This window comes from Theropithecus gelada, chromosome 14, assembly GCF_003255815.1.
Source record: "Theropithecus gelada isolate Dixy chromosome 14, Tgel_1.0, whole genome shotgun sequence".
Lineage (NCBI taxonomy): Eukaryota > Metazoa > Chordata > Mammalia > Primates > Cercopithecidae > Theropithecus > Theropithecus gelada.
The window spans coordinates 16,133,030-16,160,008 of NC_037682.1; the positions used below are offsets into that span (position 1 = coordinate 16,133,030).

The 26,979-nt window shown below is 49.9% G+C and overlaps 3 protein-coding genes across 8 annotated transcripts in view; 2 read left to right on the forward strand and 1 right to left on the reverse strand.

Moving 5' to 3' along the window:
* Positions 1 to 1,627: 1,627 nt before the first annotated feature.
* PRG2 (proteoglycan 2, pro eosinophil major basic protein) lies at positions 1,628 to 5,004 on the forward strand. Of its 6 annotated transcripts, none has more exons than XM_025355342.1 (6): positions 1,628 to 1,733; positions 2,372 to 2,441; positions 3,033 to 3,337; positions 3,667 to 3,798; positions 4,504 to 4,615; positions 4,836 to 5,000. In XM_025355342.1, the coding sequence occupies exons 2-6, from the start codon at positions 2,384 to 2,386 to the stop codon at positions 4,892 to 4,894; spliced, it is 666 nt and encodes a 221-aa protein (XP_025211127.1). In that variant the 5' UTR covers positions 1,628 to 1,733; positions 2,372 to 2,383; the 3' UTR covers positions 4,895 to 5,000. The 6 variants fall into 6 exon arrangements, with proteins under 6 accessions (XP_025211127.1, XP_025211131.1, XP_025211128.1 ...); XM_025355346.1 differs by having other exon boundaries at positions 3,033 to 3,304; XM_025355343.1 differs by having other exon boundaries at positions 1,672 to 1,729; positions 4,836 to 5,004.
* Positions 5,005 to 11,629: 6,625 nt separating this feature from the next.
* Positions 11,630 to 15,960, forward strand: PRG3 (proteoglycan 3, pro eosinophil major basic protein 2). Its single transcript, XM_025357823.1, has 6 exons — positions 11,630 to 11,666; positions 11,998 to 12,131; positions 12,927 to 13,240; positions 13,902 to 14,033; positions 14,887 to 14,998; positions 15,821 to 15,960. The coding sequence occupies exons 2-6, from the start codon at positions 12,071 to 12,073 to the stop codon at positions 15,877 to 15,879; spliced, it is 678 nt and encodes a 225-aa protein (XP_025213608.1). The 5' UTR covers positions 11,630 to 11,666; positions 11,998 to 12,070; the 3' UTR covers positions 15,880 to 15,960.
* Positions 15,961 to 20,671: 4,711 nt separating this feature from the next.
* Positions 20,672 to 26,979, reverse strand: part of P2RX3 (purinergic receptor P2X 3) — a 34,362-nt gene continuing 28,054 nt past the window's right edge. The window contains exons 9-12 of the mRNA XM_025357428.1: positions 24,953 to 25,046; positions 24,619 to 24,684; positions 23,617 to 23,694; positions 20,672 to 23,186 (exon numbers count right to left, since the gene is read on the reverse strand). Of these exons, the coding sequence (XP_025213213.1) occupies positions 23,073 to 23,186; positions 23,617 to 23,694; positions 24,619 to 24,684; positions 24,953 to 25,046 (352 nt within the window). The 3' untranslated portion in view covers positions 20,672 to 23,072. The remainder of the gene's footprint in view (positions 23,187 to 23,616; positions 23,695 to 24,618; positions 24,685 to 24,952; positions 25,047 to 26,979) is intronic.

Consider the following 26,979-nt stretch of genomic DNA (forward strand, 5'->3'; position numbering starts at 1 on the left):
ATCTCACAAGAAAAGTAAAATGACTATGATAAGAACAAGCTGTTGGAGCTACAAAAGGGTGTATACAGGGCATTGATCCAATAAGGGCAGTGTTGTGGGGGAGTCATGAGCCACACAGAGCCTGAGTTTCTCACTTGGAAAATGGGGTATCAACCACCTACCTCACTAGGTTTTTAAAAAGAGGCTAAATGAGGTGATACTTGCCATGAATGGCATTTTGATTGATTGATTGATGGATTGATTGAAATGGAGTCTCACTGTGTTGCCCAAGCTGGAGTGCAGTGGTGCAATCTCAGCTCACTGCAACCTCCACCTCCTGGGTTCAAGTGATTCTCCTGCCTCAGTCTCCCACGTAGCTGGGATTACAGGCAGGCACCACCATACCAGACTAATTTTTGTATTTTTAGTAGAGATGAGGCTTCGCAATGTTGGCCAGGCTGGTCTCAAACTCCTGACCTCAAATGATCCGCCCACCTCGGCCTCCCAAACTGCTGGGATCACAGGCATGAGCCACTGCATCCAGCCACTTGCCATGCATGGCATTTAAAAATGTTCAGTAAATGTTACCACATGAAGGCTGGTAGGTTGGCCAACTCAGTGGTGTGATTCAGAAGGAAAGCAGTTAGACGTATGTGAACATTTCCCGTACTTGAAGATTCTCAGGACAGTGACTCCTAGACCCATCTTCCATCACGATCAGCTGGGAAACTTTAAGCAAAAATGCAGACATCTGACCTTCACTCTAGACCTGTTAGCCAATCAGAAGTTTCTGGTCAGGGCATCTGCATATTTTAAAAAATATTTACTAAGGCAGCCTCAAAATTACAGGTTCAGCACACATTTGCCATAACCACTGAAGAAATGCAAAGTTATAAAAAGAGGATAAACAACAATCTGCCTCCCGCTTTCTTCCCTCTCCTCCTCTGCTTCTGGAGGCGACAAGGTCAACTATTTGGTGTGATTCCTCTTAGCATTCCCTCCATCAATGGCCACATAAGGACGCTCACAGATAAGCACCTGTGCGGGTTTGTTTTCCTTGTAAAACTATTCACATACTAAATACTTTCCTCAGTATCTTGCCTTTTTTCACTTCATAATGTCACGCACACATCTCTTCAGGTTTATAGATACAGGTCCAGATCTTCTTTTCATAGCCATACAACTTTCTGTAGAAGAGAGAGAACACATTTTATTCAGTGTCCAATTGATGGATCTCAAGATTGCTTTCATTTCTACAAACAGACAAGCAATAACACAACTCTGTAAAAGTTTTCTTACTTATAGGTGCTTTTATGTCTAAAGGATGGTCTCCAAAGAGTGAAACTGATCAAATGTGTATTTTTTATTCTAATAGATATGGACAGATTTGCTCTCAAAATGTTTGTGGCAATTCAAAACACCAGTAAAGCAGGGGAGATGTGTATTTTGGAAAAGCACCCAAGGCGATTCTGAAGTGTAGCCCAGGATAAGAACCATTGCCCAGGGCTGTTCTAGATGGTCCCTGGGTTCCTGAAGGAGGTACCAGGAGAGAAATCTTCACTGAATGAGTGGACTCCCCAGGGAAGTGATGAAATGGTCCTTATCAGCCTTGCTATCTCCCTCTGACAGAGGCAAACTCTCTCCCCCTGGGGGAAGTTCCTCCAAGGCCTCTATATAAGATGTCTTTGTGAGAGGGAGCCAAGAAGGACCTGGGCTTTGGGAAGATCTAAAGACCCAGGAAGGTCTCTAGGTGAGTGAGTGCTTTCTCTGCTGTGGTGGAGCTGGCGACAGTTTATTCTCCCAGGAGGTCCCTGGCTGTGGCTGACGGTTTCTGGAGGGCTGGCAGGGGTCTACCAGTGGCTTTCAGGTTACGAGGTGTTGGCAGGGGCAGCCTGCATCCTCTGCCTTGCACATTCCTTCTGTGGGATGTGAAAGCGCTCCTTGGCTGGGGAAGACGGTGGAGACATGAAGGAGAGTGTGGGTGGCTTCTTGAGCTTTGAGGAGGGGACATACCTTCTAAGTCCTGTGTGTTCCTAGGAAAGCCAATAATCATTGCTTCTCCCTCCTCTTTTATGTCATAGACTCTGAGGGACCCATTAAGTACAAACAAACAAGTGTAATAGTTCCTTCTTTACTTCCAGGCCTGAAGGAAAGCCAGCCTCAACCACCCCTCAGGGTTTGCTGCGTCCTGTTTGGAAAGAGGTCCTTGTGTCCCGGATCCTGGAGCATCAGGAACTGAGCTTGGTGTGAGATTTTCTGTCCCATCCAGATTTCTGTTCAGGCCTTCTTTTTCTCCACCTGACTCCCACAGTCCCCTAATGGTGTGATTGTGATGTGTGTGTGTGTGTGTGTGTCTGTGTGTGTCAATGACAAACTGTGTTCTCCATTGCAGGATAAAGCCAAGATGAAACTCCCCCTAATTCTGGCTCTTCTATTTGGGGCAGTTTCTGCTCTTCATCTGAGTAAGTGTTGTTTGCCTTCAGTCTTTCTTTCTCCATTTTTTTCCTTTCTATAGTAAATGAGGTCAGAGTTACACACCCACCCCCTTCTTTGATCGTCTTCTATTTCTGAATTTCTGTGTGCTTAAAGGGATGGGGACCCTATGGCCATGAGTTGAAAGAATTTTTCAGGGCATCTGTTATGTCTGTGGTCTTGGTTTTGCTGTGACATCCCCAATTTTGTCCTTTCTCCACGATGCTTACTTTGAGCTTACTGGGTACACAGCACTTTCCATGCCTTCTCTCCTTTAACTCTCTTAGCATCTCCATGAAGTAGGTGGTATTGTATACCCATTTCACAGATGAAGAAATAAAGCTAGTGGATGATAGAACCAGTACCCAAGCCCATGACTGCCCAACTCTAAGTCCATGCTCTTAACCACCCTGACCTTGTCGGGCATGTTGGGTTCCCCTCATGGAGACTGGGTTCCGGGTTCCTCTTCCCAGGCAGGGTTGAGCACTCTGATGCCCAGGGCAAGGTGGGAGCTGTCCGTGGTTCTGGGGAGGAACAAGGGGAGATGTGAAGGAAGGACACTTGGCCATCCTCCCTGCCAGGGCCTGAGACTTCCACCTTTGAGAGCACTTTGGGTGTTAAGACCCTGCCTGAGGATGAGGAGATGCCAGAACAGGAGGTGGAGGAGATCCTTTCCAGGGAGCTGGAGGAAGAGGAGGGGGGCTCTGGAAGTGAAGATACCTCCAAGGAAGATGGGGCTGTTGCGTTGATCTCAGTCCCAGATATGGTGGACAAAAACCTTACGTGTCCTGAGGAAGAGGACACAGTAAAAGTGGTGGGCATCCCTGGGTGCTCGACCTGCCGCTACCTCCTGGTGAGAAGTCCTCACACATTTAACCAAGCTTGGGTGAGTGACCTGTGGCTGAGGCTGAGGCGGGAGCATGGGAGGGGTGTGGGACATGTCTCCAGCATTGCTATCACTGGCTCTTTTCCCCATTGAGGCTCAGTAGATGTCCCAGAGGCCCTGTCTCAGTAGATGTGAGGGCTCAGTAGAACCTGAGCCTCACAGAGGTGTTGGAGTAAGAAGGGAAGTCCACCTAGAAACAGAGGTGGCATTTTGGTCTCCAATCTTTAAATGGTTGTGGCAGGGAGGGAGGACATGAATTGTGGGAACTCAAGACCCACATGAATTCATGTAGGAAGGATGCTCCATTTGTCTTTTATCCTGCCCTGCAGTTTACTTGCCAGAGGTGCTACAGGGGCAACCTGGCTTCCATCCACAACTTCAATACTAATTCCCGAATCCAGTGGACAGTCAGAGCGCTCAACCAGGGTCAAGTCTGGATTGGAGGCAGGATCACAGGCTCGGTAAGAGAGGTGTGAACACTAAATGGTGTGCACCTGCTGATCTCAGCCAGTACTCAACTTGCGGCAGATTTGTCTGTTTTTCTCCTCTATAATCTCCAGACGAACCGGGGATAGATGGAAACCCACAGACAACACCGAGGGGGCTGCCTGGGCATTCAGGGAAGAGCTGAGAATTTAGAATCAGGAGGTTTGGGTACAAGTTCCTTTCCATCTCTCACTATCTACGTAACTTAACTTATCAGGGCATGGTGGTGCATGCCTGTAATCCTAGGTATTCGGGAGACTGAGGCAGGAGAATCACTGGAACCTGGGAGGCGGAGGTTGCGGTGAGCCAAGATCGAGCCATTGCACTCCAGCCTGAGCAACAAGAGTGAAACTCCACCTCAAAAAAATAAATAAATAAATAAAAATAAATAAAAACAAGACCGTGAGTTTGTTTCCTCATCTCTAGGATGAGTTGGCAACCCCTGTTGCCAACCTTTTGTTAGGGCTGGAAGGATAAGCCTGTCACTGGGATGCATAGAATCTGATGGTGATGATTGCCGTGGATCAGCATTTCAGATGACCAGGACAGTTCCCTTGATGGTCCAGCAGGGAAGGGCCCATTGCCCAGTGGGCAGCAGGAGGAGTTGGCAGATACAGGGCCAGATCTGCCTCTCTGCCTTCCCTCTGCCCCATCCCTTCTTCCCCTCTTGCTTTCTCCAGGGTCGCTGCAGACGCTTTCAGTGGGTTGACGGCAGCCGCTGGAACTTTGCGTACTGGGCTGCTCACCAGCCCTGGTCCCGCGGTGGTCACTGTGTGTCCCTGTGTACCCGAGGTGAGTTGGGGCTGGGGATGAACGATGGGAAGGTCTGGGAGGTGGGAAGTGCCCCAAGGAGGAGATGCTACGAAGAGCCTGACCCTTTGAGGGAGAGGTTTCCTGGGTCTTTTGTATACTTCGACTCCACAGTGGTGTGTGGGTGGGAGAAGAGGCCCTCCTGTGGGTTGAATTGGGGTGGACAAGAGGCTGAAAGTCCCTTTCTGTTCTGCCTTCACAGGAGGCCACTGGCGTCGAGCCCACTGCCTCAGAAGACTTCCTTTCATCTGTTCCTACTGAGCTGGTCCCAGCCAGCAGTTCAGAGCTATCCTCCCCTGGGCAGCTGCCTCCCCTCCTCTGCTTGCCGTTTCTCCCTCCACCTCCCTGCAATAAAATGAGTTTTACTAAAACAGATTTATTTTCTCATCTGATCGCTGATCCACTCTACTTAGCCCTCATTGAAACTTCTTCCTTATCATCTCTCCCCACACCACACCTTTCATAGAAGGGTCAGAAGCTAACACTCCTTGAGGAGGAGGATGGAGGGTGGAGTTGGGTCTATGGAGCCTTTTGGAGATGGAGGAATGGGCTCAGCTGGCTCTCTTCATAGAACATCTCATTACTGGGCACCTAAATAGGTGCTGCTAGGGCCTTTCAAGGTTGTAGGTAGACTCCCAATGGCCCAGTTTGCATCTCTGTACTCAAAGGCCTTTTCTCTCTCTCTCTCTCCAACCCCAGAACTGTGGTTGGTTTGATATGTAAGGAAATTAACATGTCCCTGAGAACAGTCCACAACTCTCAGGAATGAATGTATAAGTACCCCAATCCCCGACCCCTCAAGTGGAATAAACCTAACATGTATTGGGCACCGTTTCCCAGTGGCCTGCTGTGGTAGTTGGCCTTATTTCATGCATTTTATGGGTTGCCTTCCCTTCCTCAGCTGCATTCTCTGCTCCTTCCTACTCTCTGCAACTCCCAGATAAACACTTGTACGCAACTCCCTGTCTCAGGATCTCCTTCTGGGGAAACCTGATATAAGACAGCTTGCCATGTGTCAGACTCTGAATGAGGCCTGGGAATACAAGACGTAGTTCCCTGGCACTTGGGATATATGGTTGTTTGTAACATAGGCACAAAAACATCTACTAGTTGTTACCGCTTATTGAGTGCCCACAACATACCCCCTGCTGTGGCAGGCACCCTGCCTAGACAACCTCATGTGATCCATAATTATCAGCCCTATTTTACACAACCAGGCTCAGAGAAGTTAGGACCTGTCAAAAGACTTGCCTGAGACTGAACCTCTAAATGCAACCCGTACTGAAATTCAACCCTGCTCCAAAGCATGTTCCTTTAACCCTTGTGCTTTTACAGCTGGTTACTCCCCTTAGGATCACACCGGGATGAAGCACAGCGGGAGGAAAGATAGACTGTCTCACTCTTGGGTTCATCTTGGGACACAGGACTCTGGCCCAGCTGGAGGTGAGACAGCTTTAATCAGAGGGGAGGGAGGAAGGCATTCTCAACCCCTTCTCTACTGCAGAGGTCAGCAGAAGAAAATAACTCAAAGTTCTAAAGCCATTTTTTTCTCCAGCATGCCTCCAATTCACAGATCTTCATATGGGATTGGAGGCTCAGAGAGGGGTGAAACAAGAACTCTATTTTTTTTTGGAGTGTGGCACAGAGAAGGGATGCTACTTGTCTAAGGTCACACAGTAAGTTGAGAAAGAAATCAAACTCAGGTCCATTTCAACTCTTGCTCTACGAGAATCTGTTGATTTCAAAGATGGTAGACTATGGGTTCAGCCCTGTGATGAGTGCTGTGAGGATGCAACTGAGGTGGAATTTTCACTCCTTGCCCTATTGGACTTCATATTCTGGTGTGGGAAGGCATTGCTTCCCTTATTTCAATATTAACAACAAAGGGTAATAATATTTCCCATTTATTAAGATTGACTAGGTATCAGGTTCTGTGCTAAATGGTAGGTGAGCTTTGTCTGGTTCCTCATAAATCTCTGCTGCTATGGGTGTGTGCTTTGACAGAAGTTTGACTTCCAGTCCACAGAGATCTTCTTTGGGGGAGTAATATCAAGAAGGGGCATGAAGGAGGCTGCAGGGCTCCTAGTCACATTCTGTATCTCGACCTAGGCATGTTCACATTGGTGTGTTCACCGCAAAGACTCCCCGAGCAGTCCACTCTACAGTGTGCTTTACAGGAGCACATTGTACATTCATTAAAAAATTTTTCTTGGGCCGGGTGCGGTGGTTCAAGCCTGTAATCCCAGCACTTTGGGAAGCCGAGACGGGCGGATCACGAGGTCAGGAGATCGAGACCATCCTGGCTAACACGGTGAAATCCCATCTCTACTAAAAAATACAAAAAACAAAAAAAACTAGCCGGGCAAGGTGGAGGGCGCCTGTAGTCCCAGCTACTTGGGAGGCTGAGGCAGGAGAATGGCGTGAACCCAGGAGGCGGAGCTTGCAGTGAGCCGAGATCGCGCCACTGCACTCCCGCCTGGGCGACAGAGCGAGATTCCGTCTCAAAAAAAAAAAAAACAACAATTTTCTTGGCTAGGCACGGTGGCTGATGCCTGTAATCCCAGCACTTTGGGAGGGTGAGATGAGCCAATCACCTGAGGTCAGGAGTTTGAGACCTGCCTGACCAACATGGAGAAACCGCGTCTCTACTAAAAATACAAAAAAATTAGACAGGCGTGGTGACGCATGCCTGTAATCCCAGCTGCTCGGGAGGCTGAGGCAGGAGAATCACTTGATCACTTGAACCTGGGAGGCGAAGGTTGCAGTGAGCCGAGATCATGCCATTGCACTCTAGCCTGGGCAATAAGAGCGAAACTCCATCTCAAAAGAAATAAATAGATTTTTTTTTTCTTAAAAAGTAAAAATCATGAAATAAAGGGACTGGGCTAATATTGCAAAATATGGGTTTGTGTGTGCATTTTCCTCTCCTGTAAGATACTAACTAAGCTCTGTGAAACAGTTTATCAATGATTCTTTATCATTGAATCCATGGAGTTCCTTACACAGTGCAGAGCACACAGTAGGGGTTCAGTCAACAGTACACTCATTGCTTTTTCATAGACAAGGGGCACCCTCACTCAACCCATGTGCCAGACATATTTCTGAGAGCTTTGCTTAAGCTGATCTCACAGGAGGCAAATCTTGTCACTAGCCTTAGTTTACAGATAAGAAAGCTGAGGCAGAGAGGGGCTGACCCTGGAACTTGTGATTTCATTATACATCATCCTACACTGCCTCTCAAGATGGCAAGGCCTACCCTCTGCATAATGAGGGGATGGACTGAATCTTGGAACAAGAGGCAGAGTTTGAAACCCCTATGAACATAAATGCAAACATTAAGCCAGAGGCTTAGGGTTCCACGGATGCTGAAAACAATGTTGGCATCATTGGCTAGATCATCTGGGAGTAACACATCTGGGTGTGCAAAAAAAAAGCAAAGATTTGGGAGTCAGACAGGCTAGGATCTGATGCATCATTTGTTACTAGTTGTGCAAACTTGGGTAAGTCATTTGACTTCTCTGAGTTTTTGTGGTACATATATAGACTAGAGATGGCAATGCCCAATTTGTAGGATGACTTTTAAGGATTAAGCGGTTGTTAAGTAACAGATGTAAAAACCTTAATGAAGCATAGTGTCTGGTCCCTGGAAGACCTTCAAAAAAGTTTTTTCTTGTTTTAAATCAGACAGAAAAGGTCACTGAGGTCATTGGAATATCTTTGCAAAGGGTTTATATACAATGAAAACAGGGTTGACATGAAAGAGGGAATGGTCTGTTCAGGAGGGAGGTTGATGAGAGGAGGCTAGAGAAACATAGCTAGGGGGTGGATAAGGAGCTGGGAGCCTATGGTTCAGGCCTGTCTCTACTTGCTGTGTGACCTTGGGCAACTTGTTTAAAATCTCTGAGATGCCATTTATCCATCTGTGAAATGAAACAACAAGGCCGGGTGTGGTGGCTCCCGCCTGTAATCCCAGCACTTTGGGAGGCCAAAGGCGGGTAGATCACCTAAGGTCAGGAGTTCAAGACCAGCCTGGCCAACATAGTGAAACTCCATCTCTACAAAAATAAAAAAATTATCCAGGCATGATGGCGGGTGCCTGTGGTCCCAGCTACTTGAGAGGCTGAGGCGGGAGAATCGCTTGAACCTGGGAAGCGGATGTTGTAGTGAGCCGAGATCATGCCATTGCACTCCAGCCTAGGTGACAGAGCCAAGACTATCTCAGAAAAAAAAAGAAAAAAGAAAAATGAAAAAAGAAAGAAAGAAAGAAAAGAAAAGAAAAAAGAAACAATGAGTGAGTGTGAGGCTTATGGTGGCATTGGTTCCTGAGAGCAGCCAACCTTACTAGTCATCCCAATCACCAGGTGAAATGGTACCCCTGACCTGGGTCAATGGATGAGGAAGAATAATGGCAAATGGGGGTCTGTGCTTCTACCCTCCACCACTAGGGAGGTCTCAAGCTTGGAATTCAGCAACCAGGGTTTTAGGTCCTGGACCTGGCCCATCCTCCTACAGTCAAGTAGATAAGTGGAGGGTTTGGTCCGTTGGGCTAAGGAGATAGTGATCAAGGCCGTTACTCTGCAATCAGACTGAGAAGTGGCCTCTCAGTTACTTCTCCATTTGTGGGTCACCTTGGGAGAGCAGAGGAGGGGAAGGAATTTAGGTCTTCTCACCCTCTGGGCTGCCTGTCCCTGCTCCCTGAGCCCTGGAGGGCTGGGGTGGAATATGGAGAATAAACCTGTACCTATTTTTTTTTTTTTTTTTTTTTTTGAGACAGAGTCTCACTCTGTCACCCAGGCTGGAGTGCAGTGGCATGATCTCGGCTCACAGCAACCTCCACCTCCTGGGTTCAAGTGATTCTTCCACGTCAGTCTCCTGAGTAACTGGGATTATAGGCACCCGCCACCATGCCTGGCTAATTTTTGTATTTTTAGTGGAGCTGGGGTTTCACCATGTTGAGCAGGCTGGTCTTAAACACCTGACCTCAGGTGATCCATCCACCCAGGCCTCCCAATGTGCTGGAATTACAGGCATGAGCCACCGTGCTCGGCCCTACAAATCTGCACTTTCTAATTGACAAGGGTCACCCTCCACTCATGTGCCAGGCATACTCATGTTCTGAGAAGCATACCACAGGATGCCTCTGAGTTCACCCTGACAAGTCCACTAGCTCTTGGCAGAGATATCTGGCAAATTCAAGGTTTGAGACATGCTGGCCTCTCTTTAACATGCAGCAAATTTGGTTAGAGCTTGGTCAGTTAAAATTTTGATGTTTTGTTTTGCATTAATTTCAATGTATAAGAAATATTTCATTTCTATTTCACTATTTCATTTATCTTGAATAGTGAATTTCTTAGTATCCCCTTAATTTCTTAGTGTCCCTGAGTTGAGCGCCTCCCCTGCCTGATTCTAGTCCAGACCCTGGGGTGACACAAGGCTGGTGGGAGATGGGAGGTGAGGAGGGGAGGGTTGGGTGGAGAGGATGATCTACAGAATGCTGGAGAGACTCCGCGTGGAGTTTTTCATGCTGCCTGCTTGCCAGCCCCGAAGCTATGCCTTAAGGTTGGACAAGGTGGCATATTCTAGATCAGAGATCCTCAACTGGGGCCATTTTTCTCCCCAGAGGACATTTGGAAACATGTGGAGACATTTTTGATCATCTGCGGGGGTGGGGAGAGGTGCTACTGACATCTGGTGGGTAGAGACCAGAGGGGCCATTAAACTTTCTACAACGCTCAGGACAGTCCCCCACAACAAAGCGTTATTTGACCTCACATATTAATAGCACAAAGGTTGAGGAACCTTGATCTAGATCCACAGCACAGAAGAAAGGATGTAGATTTTTCACACATAAAAGATGAGAAAGCTCACGCTTGTAATCCCAGCGACTCAGGAGGCTGAGGCAGGAGGATTACTTGAGCCCAGGAATTCAGGGTTACAGTGAGCTATCATTGCAGCACTTCACTCCAGCCTGGTTGACAGAGCAAGATTTTGTCTCTCAAAAAAAAAAAAAAAAAAAAAAAGAGGTGGACAGGCGCAGTGGCCCATGCCTGTAATCCCAGCACTTTGGGAGACTGAAGTGGGTGGATCACGAGGTCAGGAGTTCGGGACCAGCCTGGCCAACATAGTGAAACCCTGTTTCTACTAAAAATACAAAAATTAGCCAGGTGTGGTGGTGGGCGCCTGTAATCCCAGCTACTCGGGAGGCTGAGGCAGGAGAATCGCTTGAACCCGGGAGACAGAGGTTGCAGTGAGCCAAGATCGCACCACTGCACTCCAGCCTGGGTGACAGAGCAAGATTCTATCTCAAAAAGAAAACAAAAAAAAAAGATGAGAAAGAGAGAAGAGTGAGAAAGAGGAAGGGAGAGAAAAGAGAGAGAGAGAGGAAAGAAAGAGAGAGACGGTTTTAGAGTAAAAAAGACTTAGAAATTCCAGTTCTTCCACTTCCCATGGAACCTTGGCAAGTTGCCTCCTCCCTTTCTCTGAATCTCACATTTTGCCTCTGTGAATTAGGGGTGGTCATACATGCCTGGTGGAGACGAGGTGGAGATGAGGGTGAGGGGTGTGTTGCCCACAACACCCCTAGGATGGGTGAGAGCTTGGGAGCACTGAGCCTCCCCTTCCCCTCTTACTGCCTCCCCTCATTGTCTCCCACAAGCTCCCTGGGATCTCCACGAACAGGAAGCTACTCCTGGGGTTAAGGTGTGTTGTTCAGACTGGGGCACTTTAGGGGGCATAAATAATAATTATGCCTGGACAATGGACATAACATCCAGGGCCTCCTGAAGCAAACCAGGGTATGGGGCACCCACACATGGCAGTAGGCCCCAGGAGGCAGGTCCCTGCAGTCCCAGCAGAGAGCAGGGCACAGGGTTGAGATAACTGAGCAAACTTCATTATCAGCTCCTTTGTCCCCAACCCTGGCCTAGAGCAATCATTCTGGCCTCTTCCCACTTCCCCAAAAACCCAGTATAAAGGCTGCTTCTGGGCCCCGAAGGCAGAGGCACTGAGAGTGGAGGTCTCAGACTCTTGGAAGGTAAGTTCTCTTCCGGCTGCCCAGGCAGGACCAATGTAGGCCCTGGGAAGAAGCAGCACCTCATAGGGCAAACACGTAGGAGGCCTGTCCTTAGGAACATCGTGGCTAAGCAGACCTGTCCCCGCCGGGGCAGGAGTCTGGGCTGAAGGTGATACTGGGGAGCAGCAACAGAGACTGGAAGACAAACGAACTTTTGTACCTGAGTTATCCCTCCCACTATTCCTTTTCTAGACTCTCCAGCTCAGCGTCTGCTCATGGCAAGAAGAGAAAGCAATGGAGTTGCTCTTTAATCAAACAATTAAACAAACATTCCCTCTATACTATGTGCCAGGGGCTACACTAGATACACAAAGACAGCCCGCAGAAGGAAGGTGGAGTAGCGTCCTCACTAAAAGACAGTAGATATGCAACGCCTCCTGTTCCTGCCCGTTCTTCTGCTGGGAACAGTTTCTGCTCTACATCTGGGTAAGTCTCTCCCTTCCCTCCTCATCCATCTTTCTCTTTTTTCCTTTTTCCTACACTCCCCTCCCCCAGCTTTTATTTGCACTCATGAGGTCAGGACCACAGCCTTCCCTCTTTAGCTGATACAGCTCATCTCCAGTAAGATATCACCTGGACTCAGAACTGTAACCTGGAACTTTCTTTTTTGGTTTTTTGTTTTTTGTTTTGAGAAGGAGTCTCACTCTGTTGCCCAGGCTGGAGTGCAATGGCGCGATCTCGGCTCACTGCAACCTCCGCCTCCCGGGTTCAAGCAATTCTTCTGCCTCAGTCTCCCAAGTAGCTGGGATTACAGGCACATGCCACCACGCCCAGCTAATTTTTGTATTTTTAGTAGAGACGAGGTTTCACCATATTTGCCAGGCTGGTCTTGAACTCCTAACCTCATGATTCGCCCACCTTGGCCTCCCAAAGTGCTGGGATTACAGACTTGAGCCACCGTGCCCGGCCAACTGTAACCTGTACTTTCAAAAGGAAAAACCACCCACCTGTTAAGATGAAGGGCTGGTGACTGCTCTGGGCTTCTCACACGTGCTTTCTCCCACCTTCAAAACACACACTCATGGTGTTGGCCAGGAGTCAGGTTCTTGTCCATTTGTGGGTGTGACCCGAGAGATCTCTCCTTACCTAACACCAAGGAAATCTTCCAGTCTTGGCTTCAGGTGGAGTTCCTAGGAAAGCTCGAGAGAGGTTGCTGGAGCTGTCCACGGTGCTGGAACAAGGAAGCTCTTGACCTGATAGCAGGTTACCTCTTTTTCCCAGAGAATGATGTCCCCAGTCTGGAGAGCCTAGAGACAGGGGCAGACCTAGGTCAAGATCTGGCTAGTTCAAGGGAGCAGGAGAGAGACTTGGCTCTGACTGAGGAGGTGACTCAGGCAGAGGGAAAGGAGGTCAAGGCCTCTGCCTGTCAAGACACCTTTGAGGATGAGGAAGCCATGGAGTCGGACCCAGCTGCCTTAGACAAGGACTTTCAGTGCCCCAGGGAAGAAGATATAGTTGAAGTGCAGGGAAGTCCAAGGTGCAAGGCCTGCCACTACCTATTGGTGCGGACTCCTACAACGTTTGCAAACGCTCAGGTAAGTAGTAGGGAGGCTACTGCGGAGGACCTGGGGGAGAAGAGAGTACATTCAGTCTTCTGTTCCCTATTCATTTAGGCTAGTGCATCAGAGTCACCTGGAGGTATTGTTAAAACAGATTTATGGGCCTCACTCGCACAACTTCTGATTTAGGAGGGCTGGGGTGGAGCCTGAGAATTTGCGTTTACAACAAATCCCCAGGTGATGATGATATTGTTGGTCTGGCGGAGAACCACTGATTTAAACAAAAGGCTTCAGTGTTAGAAACACCTGTGTTAAATTCTGGTTCTGCCTTTTATTGGCTGTGTTACCTGGGCAAGTCGCTTTGCCTTTCAGTGCTTTAGCACCTTCATTTGTAAAACGAAGATATACAGCACCAACTTCTTAGAGTTGTGGTGAGCATTATATGCGATAATATATGAAAAGTGTTTGGAATAGTCACTGGGTCATAATAAACTCTCAATAAAAGGTGGTTATAATTATTATGAGTATTATTATTTCCTGCAGGATTGTCCTGACAGCTAATTAAAGAGCAAAAGATAGGATTAAGGGAGGCGAGTAGGTTTATTTTTAACCTGAAAAGGGATGCTGGGCTCTTGCCTGGAGACTCAGAAATTTGAAATAAATAAGAGGAAATTCTCTACTTTGTTTCTGTCTGCAGAACGTCTGCAGCAAATGCTACAGAGGCAACCTTGTCTCCATCCACAACTTCAACTTCAACTATCGCATTCAGCGTTATGCTAGCACAACCAACCAGGCCCAGGTCTGGATTGGAGGCATCCTCAGGGGCTGGGTAAGTCAGGGGCCAACTCTCGGGTGCAGTAAGTTCTTTCTGATTGTGTTAAAGTAGCACCTCATGGTGCCAAGCTTCAGGCCAGCAGCTAAAGTGTCCTTAATGTGGCAGGCAATGATGTTCTGGAGCTGGCTTGTACTGGCTCAGAAGAACTGATGGTGCACATCTCTTCCCAACTCCATGCTCAGTGACTACATGCTTGCAGCTTGACATCAGCCATGGTGGGAGTATTTACACACAGGAAATTGGCAATTGCTACACATCAGGGCTCCTTTCTACTCCCCATCCTTCCACCCACCCCAAGAGCTGGTATAAACATTTACCAGCATACCACTGGAGTCACGAGACAGAGTCCAGGCCCACCCAGCTTAGTCACTTAGAAAGCTAGCTAAATAGGTTTCTTGGAGCCTTGTTTTTTTTCTTTGTTTTTTTTTTTTTAATCCCTGAAATGGGGACCTTCTTCTCTCAGGGTGGTTCTGGAATTGTGGGTGAAGAAGTGACATTATATTTGGTACTCAAAGTATGGTCCATAGATCAGCAGTACCACCATCACCTGGGAGCTTGTTAGAACTGTAGAATCTTGGATCCCACTGCAGACCTCTTGAATCAGAACCTACGTTTTAACAAGATCCCCAGGAGATAATGTACACAGAGTAAAGTTTGAGAAGCCTGCTCTGTGTGATGGCTGAGAGAGATGGTTGCTCTTCTTGTCACTGCCTGGAAACTCTTAGGAGTGGGTCTCTAGGGTGTCTGGCTCCTGGCCGGGTAGGCAGTGAGAGAAGTCAACAGGGGATATTCTGTGAGGTCCTGGATCTGAACCTCTGCCCTCTGACCTAGCCTGTCGCTTCTCTAGTTCCTGTGGAAGCGGTTTTGCTGGACTGATGGGAGCCACTGGAATTTTGCATACTGGTCCTCAGGGCAACCTGGGAATGGGCGTGGGTGCTGTGTGGCCCTATGCACTAAAGGTGAGGGGGAAGGGCACCAGGACAGGGAGAAGGGGTAGTAAAGTGGATTCTTAATACTACCCCTTTGAGCTGCCTGAACACACCTCCCCAGACTCAGACCCTCCTGCTGACTTAAAAATCAAAGTCCTGTGTGTGAGGAGGGCTGAGACATAGGGAAGCCTCAAAGCAAAACCAGGTGATAGGAGTTCCGGAGAGGGGGTGGGGGGTGGGCTGGATGGTGTGTGTGTGGGAAAATTCTTTGCCTCCTGCAATATGAGGGCAATAGATTCCAACAACAGATGTGACCAATGAGAGTGCAGAAGTGGATATAAGGTGTGGATGAGAGAAAAGGAAGGATGGGGAAATTAGGGATGGCTGAGAGACAAGATGCCTGCCTCCAACAGCAGATGTGGGCAGCAGCATGGGTGCCAGATGTGACGGACTTTAGTATAGTGGCTAAGACCATATGTGCTGGAGAAAGACCGCTGCAGTTCACATCCCAGCGCAGCCACTTGCCGACTGAGATACAGGCACGTTGTTTATCTCTACTAAGCCCCCGTTTCCTCATCTGTGAAATGGGGATAATGACAGCACCCACCTCTTGGAGTCATGGTAAGGATTAAATGCAGTAGTCCACCTAAGTCCATCTAATGCATTTAGCACACAGCCTAGCTTGCAGTAAGAGTTCAGCAAATGTGAGCCAGTAGGGATGTGGGGCAAGCACACAGCTGGCAGATGACGATGGCCATTGATGGGGACATAGGGGCCCCTGAGGAGGGAAGGAGATGAAGCCCAGGCCAGACCTCGCGGGGCGGTTGACTTCACTGTGCTCTCTGCTGCTAGGAGGTTATTGGCGACGAGCTAAATGCAACAAGCAACTGCCCTTCGTCTGCTCCTTCTAAGTCAGCGGCACTGAGATCCTGCCAGCAGCCTCCTCCCGCCCCCCAACCACTCCTGCTCATAAATCCAGACTTCTCACAGCATTTCCTGACTCTCGTTTCTTTATTGCTCACTTTGGGGGATTACCCCAGTTCAGGAAAATCCTGGAAGCATTCACTCTTTCGGGAAAGTGACCGATGGGCCTGGCGGCTGCACTGGGAGGTGGAGTGGGACCTGGGGTGGCGAGGTCCCGAAGGCCTCCTTGGGCGTGGGGTAGGGATGGGGGGATTGGGGCAGGGGTGTGAGTGGTGGGAGTAGAGGTGGTAGAGATAGGAGTAGGGGTGGGAGTGGGGAGGTGGGGCGATGGGGTAGGGGTGGAGGTGGGAGGTGGGAGAATGTGCGTAGGGATGGGTGTGGTGGAGGTGAGGGGTTGGGAGTAAGTGTGGGGTTGGGAGGTGGGGGATGGGAGTAGGGATGGGTGTGGTAGAGGTGAGGGGTTGGGAGTAGGGGTAGGGATTGGGGGGTGGGGGTGGGAGTAGAGGTAGTGGAGATGTGGAGATGGTGGTAGGAATGGGAGTGGGGAGGTGGGGGGATGGAAGTAGGGGGATGGGAGGTGGGGAATTGGGAGTAGGGGTAGAGGTGGGAGGTGGAGGGATGGGAGTAGGGATGGGTGTGGTAGAGGTGAGGGGTTGGGAGTAGGGGTAGGGATTGGGGGTGTGGGGGTGGGAGTAGAGGTAGTGGAGATGGTGGTGGGAATGGGAGTGGGGAGGTGGGGTATGGAAGTAGGGGGGTGGGAGGTGGGGAATTGGGAGTAGGGGTGGAGGTGGGAGGTGGGGGGATGGGGGTAGGGGTGGGAGTGGGAGGTGGGGGATGGGAGTAGGGATGGGTGTGGTGGAGGTGGGGGAAATGGGAGTAGGGGTGGGGGTGGGAGGTGGGGGGATAGGAATAGGGATGGGTGTGGTGGAGGTGAGAGGTTGGAAGTACGGGTGGGGGTGGGAGGTGGGGGATGGGAGTAGGGATGGGTGTGGTGAAGGTGAGGGGTTGGGAGTAGGGATGTGGGTGGGAGGTGGGGGGATAGGAATAGGGATGGGTGTGGTGGAGGTGAGGGGTTGGGAGTATGGGTAAGGATTGGGGAGGTGGGGGGTGGGAGCTCAGTTGGTGTGGGGTGCTTTTCTGGTCCTCTTGCTTTGTTTGGATTCAGTATGGGGTGCAGGTTGGGATGGATGGCTTTCCAAAATAAAGGCCATGGAGCTGATTCAACAGTTGGTGTGGAACATTGAGGTCCCACCTAGGGAACACCACGAGGAGGTGGGGAGAAAGCAGTCTTGTCTTGGGGCAGACTGCTCCTCAGGCCCTATGCCTTTCTGGCTTCTGGTAATGGCCCCCAATTCCATTCCCAGCCACCTCTGTGAGTCCCCAGCCTCCTCTGAGGCACGTTGCCCATCCATTGCCAGGAGGGTGATGGTCCTCCCCTTCCTCCTGGCCTACCTCTGCAGAGGGGCCACATCCTTAGGAGGGAGCGGCTTCTCCCCAGCAGGGCCCTGGGTGCAAAGCCAGGGTATCTGGTAGTTCCCATTCCCAGTTCGGCAGCCCCAGGCCTCTGTGTCTCTCCATCACCCTGGCTCAGACCCTGGGGACATTGAGAGAGATTATTGTTGTTGCTCTTAACTTTGTCACAGATGAGGTACCGGGCTCCAGGAAGGGTGTAGAGTTGATGAAGCAGGAAGCTCACATCTGAGACTGGGTATCAAGAGGGTAGAGAGCCCTGGATTGTGGGGGGTGGAGGCAGAGAGGAGAGAGAGACTTCTTGGGAGTGTATTTCTACATGGGGCCCAGGGAGAATACAAAAGTATTTCTGTGTGTGCACATGTACATGTGTGCGTATATGGTGTGTACATGAGTCAGTGTTTGTGTACGTGTATACCTGTATATGTGTGAATTTATGTATGTAAATGTGCATAAATCTGTGAGTCAGTATGAATTTGCATGTTGAGTGTGCATATATTTATATATCTCTGTGTATTTATGGATATGTCTGTCTGCGTACACCTGTGAGTGCATACGTCTGCAAAGCTTTGCAGCCTTATGTTCCTGAATCTCTCTGTGTATGTGTATGTGTCTTCCTCTGTGTCTTTGACTGGTATGTACGTGGGTGGGTATATGTCTCAGTGTGTGTCTGAGCATACCTGCATACCGGACTATGTTTGTGTGTATGTGTATATCTGTACCAGCATCTGGTGGGATGTGGTTTCAGGAGCGAAAAGAAGTTTTCCTGGATGTGCTGTGTTTCTAAGGGTGCTAAAGTTGAGGGGACAGGATCAGAGAGCCCTGGGGAAACTGGGTGATGGAGAGAGCACAGAGATGAGGCCCTTAAACATGGGCAGGCCTCTGGCAACAGGAGAATGGGAACTGGCATTGCCAGGGACTTTACCCATGCTGGGCCCCAGGGACTGTCTCTACATGAAAAGGCCTGTCCTCAGTAGAGGGGTCTGTCCAACTTCTATGGATGGAAATTGGGTCAGGCAGCTCCTAATCACAGCATATCAGGTGATCCTTCTCCCCAAGGGCATGGAAGGGGAGCTACCTGGGAGTAGGGCGCCACACAGGTCTGCACACTACACACTACAATAGTCCATTTTTTTTTTTAAAGTTTATTTGAGGTTCATGGGTACTTGTGCAGGTTTGTTACATAGGTAAACTCATGTTACGGCGGTTTGTTTGCTGTTCAGATTATTTCATCACCCAGGTACTAAGCCTACTACCCAATTTTTTTTTTTTTTTTTTTTTTTTTGAGACGGAGTCTTGTTCTGTTGCCCAGGCTGGAGTGCAGTGGCAAGATTTCGGCTCACTGCAAGCTCTGCCTCCTGGGTTCAGGCCATTCTCCTGCCTCAGCCTCCTGAGTAGCTGGGACTACAGGCGCCTGCCACCACGCCCGGCTAATGTTTTGTATTTTTAGTAGAGATGGGGTTTTACCGTGTCAGCCAGGATGGTCTCTATCTCCTGACCTCGTGATCCACCTGCCTCAGCTTCCCAAAGTGCTGAGATTACAGGTGTGAGCCACCGCGCCCGGCCTACCCAATATTTTCTACCCACCCTCAAGGAGACCCTAGTGTCTATTGTTCCTTTGTGTTCATGAGTTCTCATCCTTCAGCTCCTACTTATAAGTGAAAACATGAGGTATTTGGTTTTCTGTTCCTGCTTTAGTTTGTTAAGGATAATGGTCTTTAGCGCCACCCATGTTCCCAAAAAAGACATGATTTTGTTCTTTTTATGACTGTATCGATTCCATGGTGTGTATGTACCACACTGTCTTTTTCCAGTTTGTCATTGATGGGCATTTAGGCTGATTCCATGTCTTTGTTATTGTGAATAATGCTGCAGTAAACATTCTCATGCCTGTGTCTTCATGGTACAATGACTTATGTTCCTCCGGGGATATACCCAGTAATAGGATTGCTGGGTCCAGTGGTAGTTCTGCTCTTAGCTCTTTGAGGAATCGCCATGCTGCTTTCCACAATGGCTGAACTAATTTACACCCCCACCAAGGGAGTACGTGTTCCCCTTTCTCCACAACCTCATCAGCATCTGTTATTTTTTGACTTTTTAGTAATAGCCGTTCTGACTGGTGAGATGGTATCTCATTGTAGTTTTGATTTGCATTTCTCTAGTGATCAGTGATACTGAGCTTTTCTTTTTTTATATGAATAAACCCATTCTTTTATTTTATTTTTTCCTATTGGAGAGTCATGCTTTAAAATAAGCCCATTTTTGATGCTATGCTTCTAGAACAGTGTCGTCTGTCTGTGGGAGTGGGAAGGACAGGCGATAAAGGAAGTTCTGTGCATGTGGTCTGGAGACTGGTATTTCAGCTGAATGCCAAGCCCCTTATATCAACCTCTACTTATCTCCCTGACGGAGAATGGGCTTTAGCCAAATCCAGCCAAACTGCAGCCCAACATCCTGCCAGTCAAAATCAGGGGTAGAGGTAGGGAGGGGAAAGAAGAGGGGCTAAGACTCCTCCAGACTGAAGCTTACTTGAGGCAGGCCAGGGTAGACAAGATGTCCCTCAAATCTCCAGCATGATCTAGCATTAGGCCTCAACGTCAACTCTTATATTTTCATTCCTTTGGCTGATTAAGGCCTTCCAGTCTTGAATAACCCCCGATTAAAAAGGAAATACTCTTGAGAGAAGAAATTCCCCAGAATGTTATCTATTCATACCCCTGGAAGGCTGATTGGTAGCTTGCTGAGAACAAGATTTTGTGAGAAGGAACGCAGGAGGAAAGGATGTGTGGAACCATCAGTGGAAATGGTGGGAGTGGGGTGGGAGGGGGAGAAGAGAAGCTATTAAAATGGAGATAATGAAGCAGAGCCAGGGCTGTGCTCACTATTTTCTCTTCCTAGAAACCCAAGAGAACTAGGACTTTCCCAGTATCCTTGCAGTAAAGCTGGGCTCTGCAGCACGCTGCTGAATCCTGCCAGTGAAAAGTGGCTGGAGATGAAGTAAACCCACTCCAGGCCTGGTCTTCGGATTACCCCCTGTGATCCTCCAGTTTTCACTTTCCCTGCAACAGTGACCTGGGTGTCCATGTGTCTGAGATGGCACGGCTACCAGATGGAGGGGGCTGTCTGACCTACTTTGCTGTATTAAACCTTGCGATTTTACTTGTTACTGCAGCAAAACCTGTATTACCTGCATGAGCACACATAGAAAAAAAAGGTACTAACAAGTTTCTGGATTTTCCCCAGACAGATAGAGCATAGAAGTCAGGATCTCAGACTCCAGAGTCATACAGTTCTAGGTTCAAATCCCAGTTCTCCTATTTCAGTTTCTTTATTTTAGTATGCATCAGTTTCTTCTTCTGTAAAGTGGGGGGTGACTTAGACAATCCCTGTCACTCATTTGGTCCATTGCCTGCCAATGGTAAGTAATCAATGTTGGCTTTTATGCTGAATGATTAAAGAGGCAATTTAGTGTTAGGAATGGGCATGGGTTCCAGATCTCATTTCCATGTACTTTAAATTTCTTTTTCTATCAAATAGGATTAATAACAAAACACAGCAGACTCACCAGGGTTGGTGTGAGGATTCATGTGATTATGTTGGTGATTGTGCTGAGTAAACCATAATGCAACAGAGACAAGGTAGCTGTTTTCATCACAACTGATATTAACCCTACATCTAGCACACAGAAGCGGTAACTTAGTTCAGATATGGGGAGGACAACCTCAGGCTCACACACACTTGCTGGCCGGCTCCAGAGGGGCTGAGGCACCTGCAGGAGGACCACCTCCATCTGGGTAAAGGGGAGGGATTGGGGGGAGGGTCCCTTCAGGACACCACTGTCTCCATCTCCCCATTAGAGAGCATCCCTATGACCCCAGCCTCCCAAGAACTGGATTCCCCAGGAATGCCTGGGGACTCCCAGGTGGAAAATATAGTGCTGGCTTCACTGAAGTCTCTGCTGGAGAAGCATAGTCTGGTCAGATCTCCAGGCACTGCCCAATTCCCAAGGCTGACCCTGGGGAGATATGCCCTACCATCCTGGGCATGAGGCTGTGGGTTAGGGCAGAGTGAGGGAAGTCGTGCTGAGCCTTATGTGGAGACAGTCTTCTTACCCCTTCTCCCCCTGGGGTGGGGGGTCATTGGGCAAGGCCTTTGCAAGTACCCACCGTTTGAGCCTCCTGAACTACTCCTGAAGCTGTCCCCTTCCCCACTTCCTGTGCCTTGTGTTGAGGGGCCGCCCTCCATCTACAGTTGAGCTGGTGCTGCTAAGACCTCATGATCATGCCTACTCTGACTGCCAGATGCAGATTTATCGTGAAGCTATCAAAACATTCTTTAGGCTCATTCACTAGCATGAGCCCCTTCTAACACCTAATTTTGTATTCTTTCTAAAGAGATGCCCCCAAATTGTATATGCTTAGGATTCACAAAACCTAGGTCTGCCCCAGAGCCCTGCCCTGGGGCAATTTCTGGGCCTCTCACTGTAAGAGAGGCCAGAAAAGGGGATAGAGGATGTCTGGGTCAATGGACCCAGCTTCCTGTTCTTGCCTCCTTCCTTGAAGGGCAGGACATGTGGGTTCCTTTTTGGCCAGGAACTGTGGCACTGAACCAGTCATTTTCCCTTTCTGGCCTCAGTTTCCTCATCTGTAAGCAAGAGGGTTAGATAAGATGGTTTCTAAGGCCCCTTTAGCTTCTAACCTTAGAAAACGGGGCACCTTATTAAGACCCTATGGGGACAGGCCTGGCCGACCCAGCTGAGCAGCTCACAAGGTACCAGGCCTCACTGGAGCCTTTTCACCGATGTTGTAAATGAGGACTGCTGAACTCCTGGCACAGGGTCCCAGCCTACGACAGGACCCCAGGTCTGGGAATCAAATCCCCAGAGTGAGGGGCCAGATGTGTGTGGGTGCGGGGTCCCGGAGAAGAACAAGAATGACCCCTTCCCTGGTTTGGAGAGAGAGCTGTGGCGTGTGATGAGGAAAATTCACCGACAGCCATGCCTTCGGTTTCCTTCTAAATCTGGGACCCACCCAAGTCAGAGACGGGGTCCCTCACCACTGTCTAACCAGTCTCCCTGAAATGCGGCCTTTGTTGCTGGGAAAGGCATGGGGCTTACTCTTTACTAACCGAGTCATGGTCAGGGCAGAGGCGGCTGAAGCAGCAGGGCTGAGGCCCCCAGGAGTTCATTCTTCTCTCATGGGGTGTAGGTGATGGAGTTAGTCAGACGGAGGTTCACATCCCAGCTCTCTCATCTCCTGACTGTCTGGCCTGGGGCAAATGACTCAGTCTCTCTGAGCCTCGGTTTATCTTCAAAACAAGGGAAACTAATATGTACCTCATAGGATTACTCTAAGGATTAAATGAGATAACGTGTGTGAAACTGCCTGGCACCTGGTAGGCCCTTGTGGCCATCTGTTCTACATCATCATCTCTACTCTTTGGGAAAGGGACGGCTCAGGTGCTCCTGCCTCAGGGGTCCTAGGAAGCAGATGGGGTCAGGCAAGGAGTGAAGGTGAGATTGGGGTCTCAGCAGGGGGCACTGCCTGTCCGCTGGAGCAGTGGGAGGCCCAGACACCTGGGTCCCAGCTGTGCTCATGGAGTGAGCAGCAGCAATGAGAACCCCTCTTCCCTCCCATGCCCCCTTGCTCAGGCAGGGTCCCCTGTGGGGAGGCCTGGAGCCTTTGTGAGTGTGGGTCCCTGGACAGAGGCCCTAGTGGCCTATGGAGAAGGCCCCCGAATCGGTGGACTGCTTCTCCGCCGTGGTCTGGTCGCTGGGGTACACTGGGTTGGTCAAAGCGGCGATTTTCAGCGTAGTCTCATTCACCTGCAGGCAGAAGAACTGGTGTTGCTGAGTTCTGACTATGGGCAATGTCCTCCCATGTGACCCCATTTGCCAGACTCAGCAGTGGGTGTCCATGACCCGGTCATGAGGGGAGCCAGGATGTCTGTGTGATCCCAAGGCCCCTCCTATGTACCCCGAGGGCAAACAGAGCCCCCCTTCATCCCATGGCCTTCCCTAGTCCTGCCCCAGAAATGGAGAGGGGAGGTGACGGGGTGGGGACCTTGACAGAGATGACCCATAGAACCCCCAAGATTCTCTGCAGAGCCCAGTCTTGGCCAAGTCTTCCCTTGTCTGGACCCCAAATATTCATTGAGGGCTGGTGAACTCCCCTTCAGAAGGCCTCAGAAGGGGAGCCACTGAGAGTCCCTGCCCACTCTCCCTTTCATCCAAGGGTGTCCCTCCCCCAACTCACCTCCTCAAACTTCTTGGCCTTGTATTGATCGGCCCCCTTGAGGAAGTTGAGTAGGATGATGTCACAGAGAACAGTTCCCTGGAGGAGGAGAGGCAGGGTGGGCTCCGAGGGGTGCCCTGGGGTGGGTGGGATCAGGGTGGCAGGAAGTGCTGGGCTCGGGCAGCACCCCCAAGCTGCCTAAACAGTGGGCAGGACATTTCACCCTTGCAGCACACTTTTGGGATAGTGCTATGGTTTGAATGTCCTCATCCAAACTCATGCTGAAACTTAATCCCCAATGTGGCCGTATTGACAGGTGGGGCCTTTAAGAGGCGATCAGACCCTGCGGGCTCTGCCCTCATGGATGGATTAATCCGTTCATGGATTCATGGATTCATGGATTAACGGGCTCTCATGGGAGGGGAGCTGGTGGCTTCATAAGAAGAGGCAGAGAGATCCGAGCTAGCACATTAGCAGACTGCAGGCCAGGGTGGGGACCAGTCCTCCAGGGAGGCCTGACTGATGTTCCCTCTTAGAAAAATGCCCAGGGACTTTGCAGGATGTTTCAGGGATGCCTTCCCAGCTCCTAGGGGTGACCCAGACCACAGCTGCACAGAGACAGGACTGTGTGGGGTGGAAGGGTGGAAGTCCCTGAAGGCAGGCTTTGTGCCCACCCTGCCACGTGGGCTCTGTTCCTCATTAAGGCATCCCAGGTCTGCAGAAACCCAGAGCCTCCTCCCCCAGCTACACGGTGAGAAACAGGAACTCTGTAACAGGTGGAGCCTCCTGAAAACGGGAAGGCTGCTTCCGGAGGTAATGAGCTCTCCATGACTGGAGATGTTCCAGCCAGTGCCGACGCAGCAGGGTGGTGGCCAAGGAGACTGAAGCACCTGGCAAGTGCGGGGGGTGGGGACTTTACATTCCAGGCAGAGGCAGAGCTGCCCCCGTCACTCCCCTGCCTGCTGGTGCCAGTCTGGGCCCCACTCTGGCTGGCCCGTCAGAGCCTGGAGGGGCTGAACTCACCACTCCCACAGAAGTAAAGGCCGCCACAGAGCTGATGATGGTGGGGATGATGTTGAACTTGCCAGCCTGTGTGCACAAAGACCAAGGCGAGTGGGCAGAGGGCCCACGGGAGGGGGGTGAGGCCTGAGGCTGCACGTGGAGCCAGAAGGGTTCTTCATGGATCAGTAGGTCCCTCCCCTTCACGGCACAGGTGAATCGATGGGAGAGTGACCCGCTGAGGGTGTCAAAGCTGGCCAGCAGCAGATCCCTGCCCCCAGAGGAGCTTCTTCAGAACCCGAGAGGTGGTCCGGGCTGCCTCCCCTGTCCACCCCATCTGCCTGGCCCGTGGACTCACATTCCCGTACACCAGCACGTCGAAGCGGATGCCGAAAGCCTTCAGGAGGGTGCGGTACTCACTGCCGTTCTCCATTTTGTAGTACTTGGCAAACCTGGAGGTCAGAGGCAGAGATGGGTCCCTCTGTGGGCTCCTTTCTCTCCTGCCTGAACCTTCCGGGCTCTCCAGAGCCCTGTGTCTTCGCTCACTGAGCAACCCTTACCGACGGTTTCTGAGATACTTGCCACGCCCCTCCCTGTGTGGTTAGCTGACCCCTCGCACAAGCATCATCTTGGGGGCTTCTTATAAAAGCAGATTCCTGAGCTCCACCCTGAACCCACAGAATCAGCATCTCTGTGGGTGCAGCCCAAGAACTTGCCTTTCATTTATTTTTATATTTTTGAGACAGAGTCTCACTCTGTTGCCCAGGCTGCAGTGCGGTGGTGCGATCTCGGCTCTCTGAAACCTCTGCCTTCTGGGTTTAAGCAATTCTCCTGCCTCAGCTTCCCTAGTAGCTGGGATTACAGGCATGCGCCACCATCCCTGGCTAACTATTGTATTTTTAGTAGAGATGGGGTTTCACCGTGTTGGCCAGTCTGGTCTTGAACTCCTGACCTCAAATGATCCACCTGCCTTGGCCTGTGCTGGGATTACAGGCTGAGCCACCATGCCTGGCCAGAACTTGCCTTTTAAATAATTTCCATCAGTGATTCTGATGTGTTAGAAAGTTTGAGCCACTGCTAGACTCCAAGCTTCTTCAGTTCCATTTGTCTGGGTCTCCCAGAGCCCAGCTCACTCTGCTTATTTGGGCTCAAAGCCTGGCTCTGCCGCTTACTGACTGTGCAACGTTGGGCCAGTTACTTAACATCTCTGAGACTCAATTTCCTCATTTGCAGGTGGGAATAATATACAAAAGTCCTGCTTCATAAGGCTGCCATGAGAACTGAGTGAAAGCACACACGTCAGGGGTGTAGACAGCGCCTGGAACACAGTAAGCACTCAGGAAACACTCGCTGATGTTGGCCATTGTTATTGTTAACATTTATAGAGCAGTTTTAAAAGGCGCTTTCAGACTCCTTGTCTCATTTCACCCTTGCAACAAACCTTTGGGACAGTGCTATGGTTTGAACGTCCTCATCCAAAACTCACGTTGAAACTTAATCCCCAACGTGGCAGTATTGACAGGTGGGGCCTTTAAGAGGTGATTGGACCCTCCGGGCTCTGCCCTCATGGATGGATTAATCCATTCATGGATTAATGGATTAATGCGCTATCACGGGAGGGGAACTGGTGGGTGTGTAAGAGGAGGAAAAGAGATCTGAGCTATCACATTAGTACACTCAGCTCTGCTCCATGTGACACCCTGCGCCGGAGACTGCAGTCCCCACCAGTAGGAAGACTCACCAGATGCAGCTGGCTCCACAGCCTTGGACTTCTCAGCCTCTATACATGAAGAAATAAATTCCTTTTCTTTATAAATTATCCAGATTCAGGTATTTTGTTAGAAGCAACGGAAAGCGGATGATTATAGATAGGCATGTGATGGCTCTGTTTTTCAAACGAGGCTCTGAGGGGGTGAGGTGACTTGTCTGGGGTCACCCAGAGCTGCTGCTGAGTTCACCAGCTGGTGAGCTCAGCACTAGATTTGCCCAAGTCCAAGACTTTGACCCCTGCACCTTCTCTGCCTTGGCTTCTGGGTGCCATGAACTGTGCTGGGGACTTCGGAAAATGATCCCATTTCATTCTCACCACAAACAGGGGTTAGTGTTCACCACACAGAGGTGAGTGTTCAGACCCCCATTTTGCAGATGCCTATGGTAGGGAGGAGATTTGCCTGTGGTTTCGCAGTTAGTGAAGTGCTGGATTTGGGATTCAAATCGCATCAGTCTTTGGCTTCTAAAGCCAGTGCACTTTCTGCTGTGTGGCTCTGCCCATCATGGGCCAAACTCTAACATTAGGAAAGTGTCATCTCTTTGGGCTACTGTCCCACAGCTGTAAAATGGGTTTCTGATGCCAGTAACCTTGGAAAGTGGTGAGGATTAAGTGAA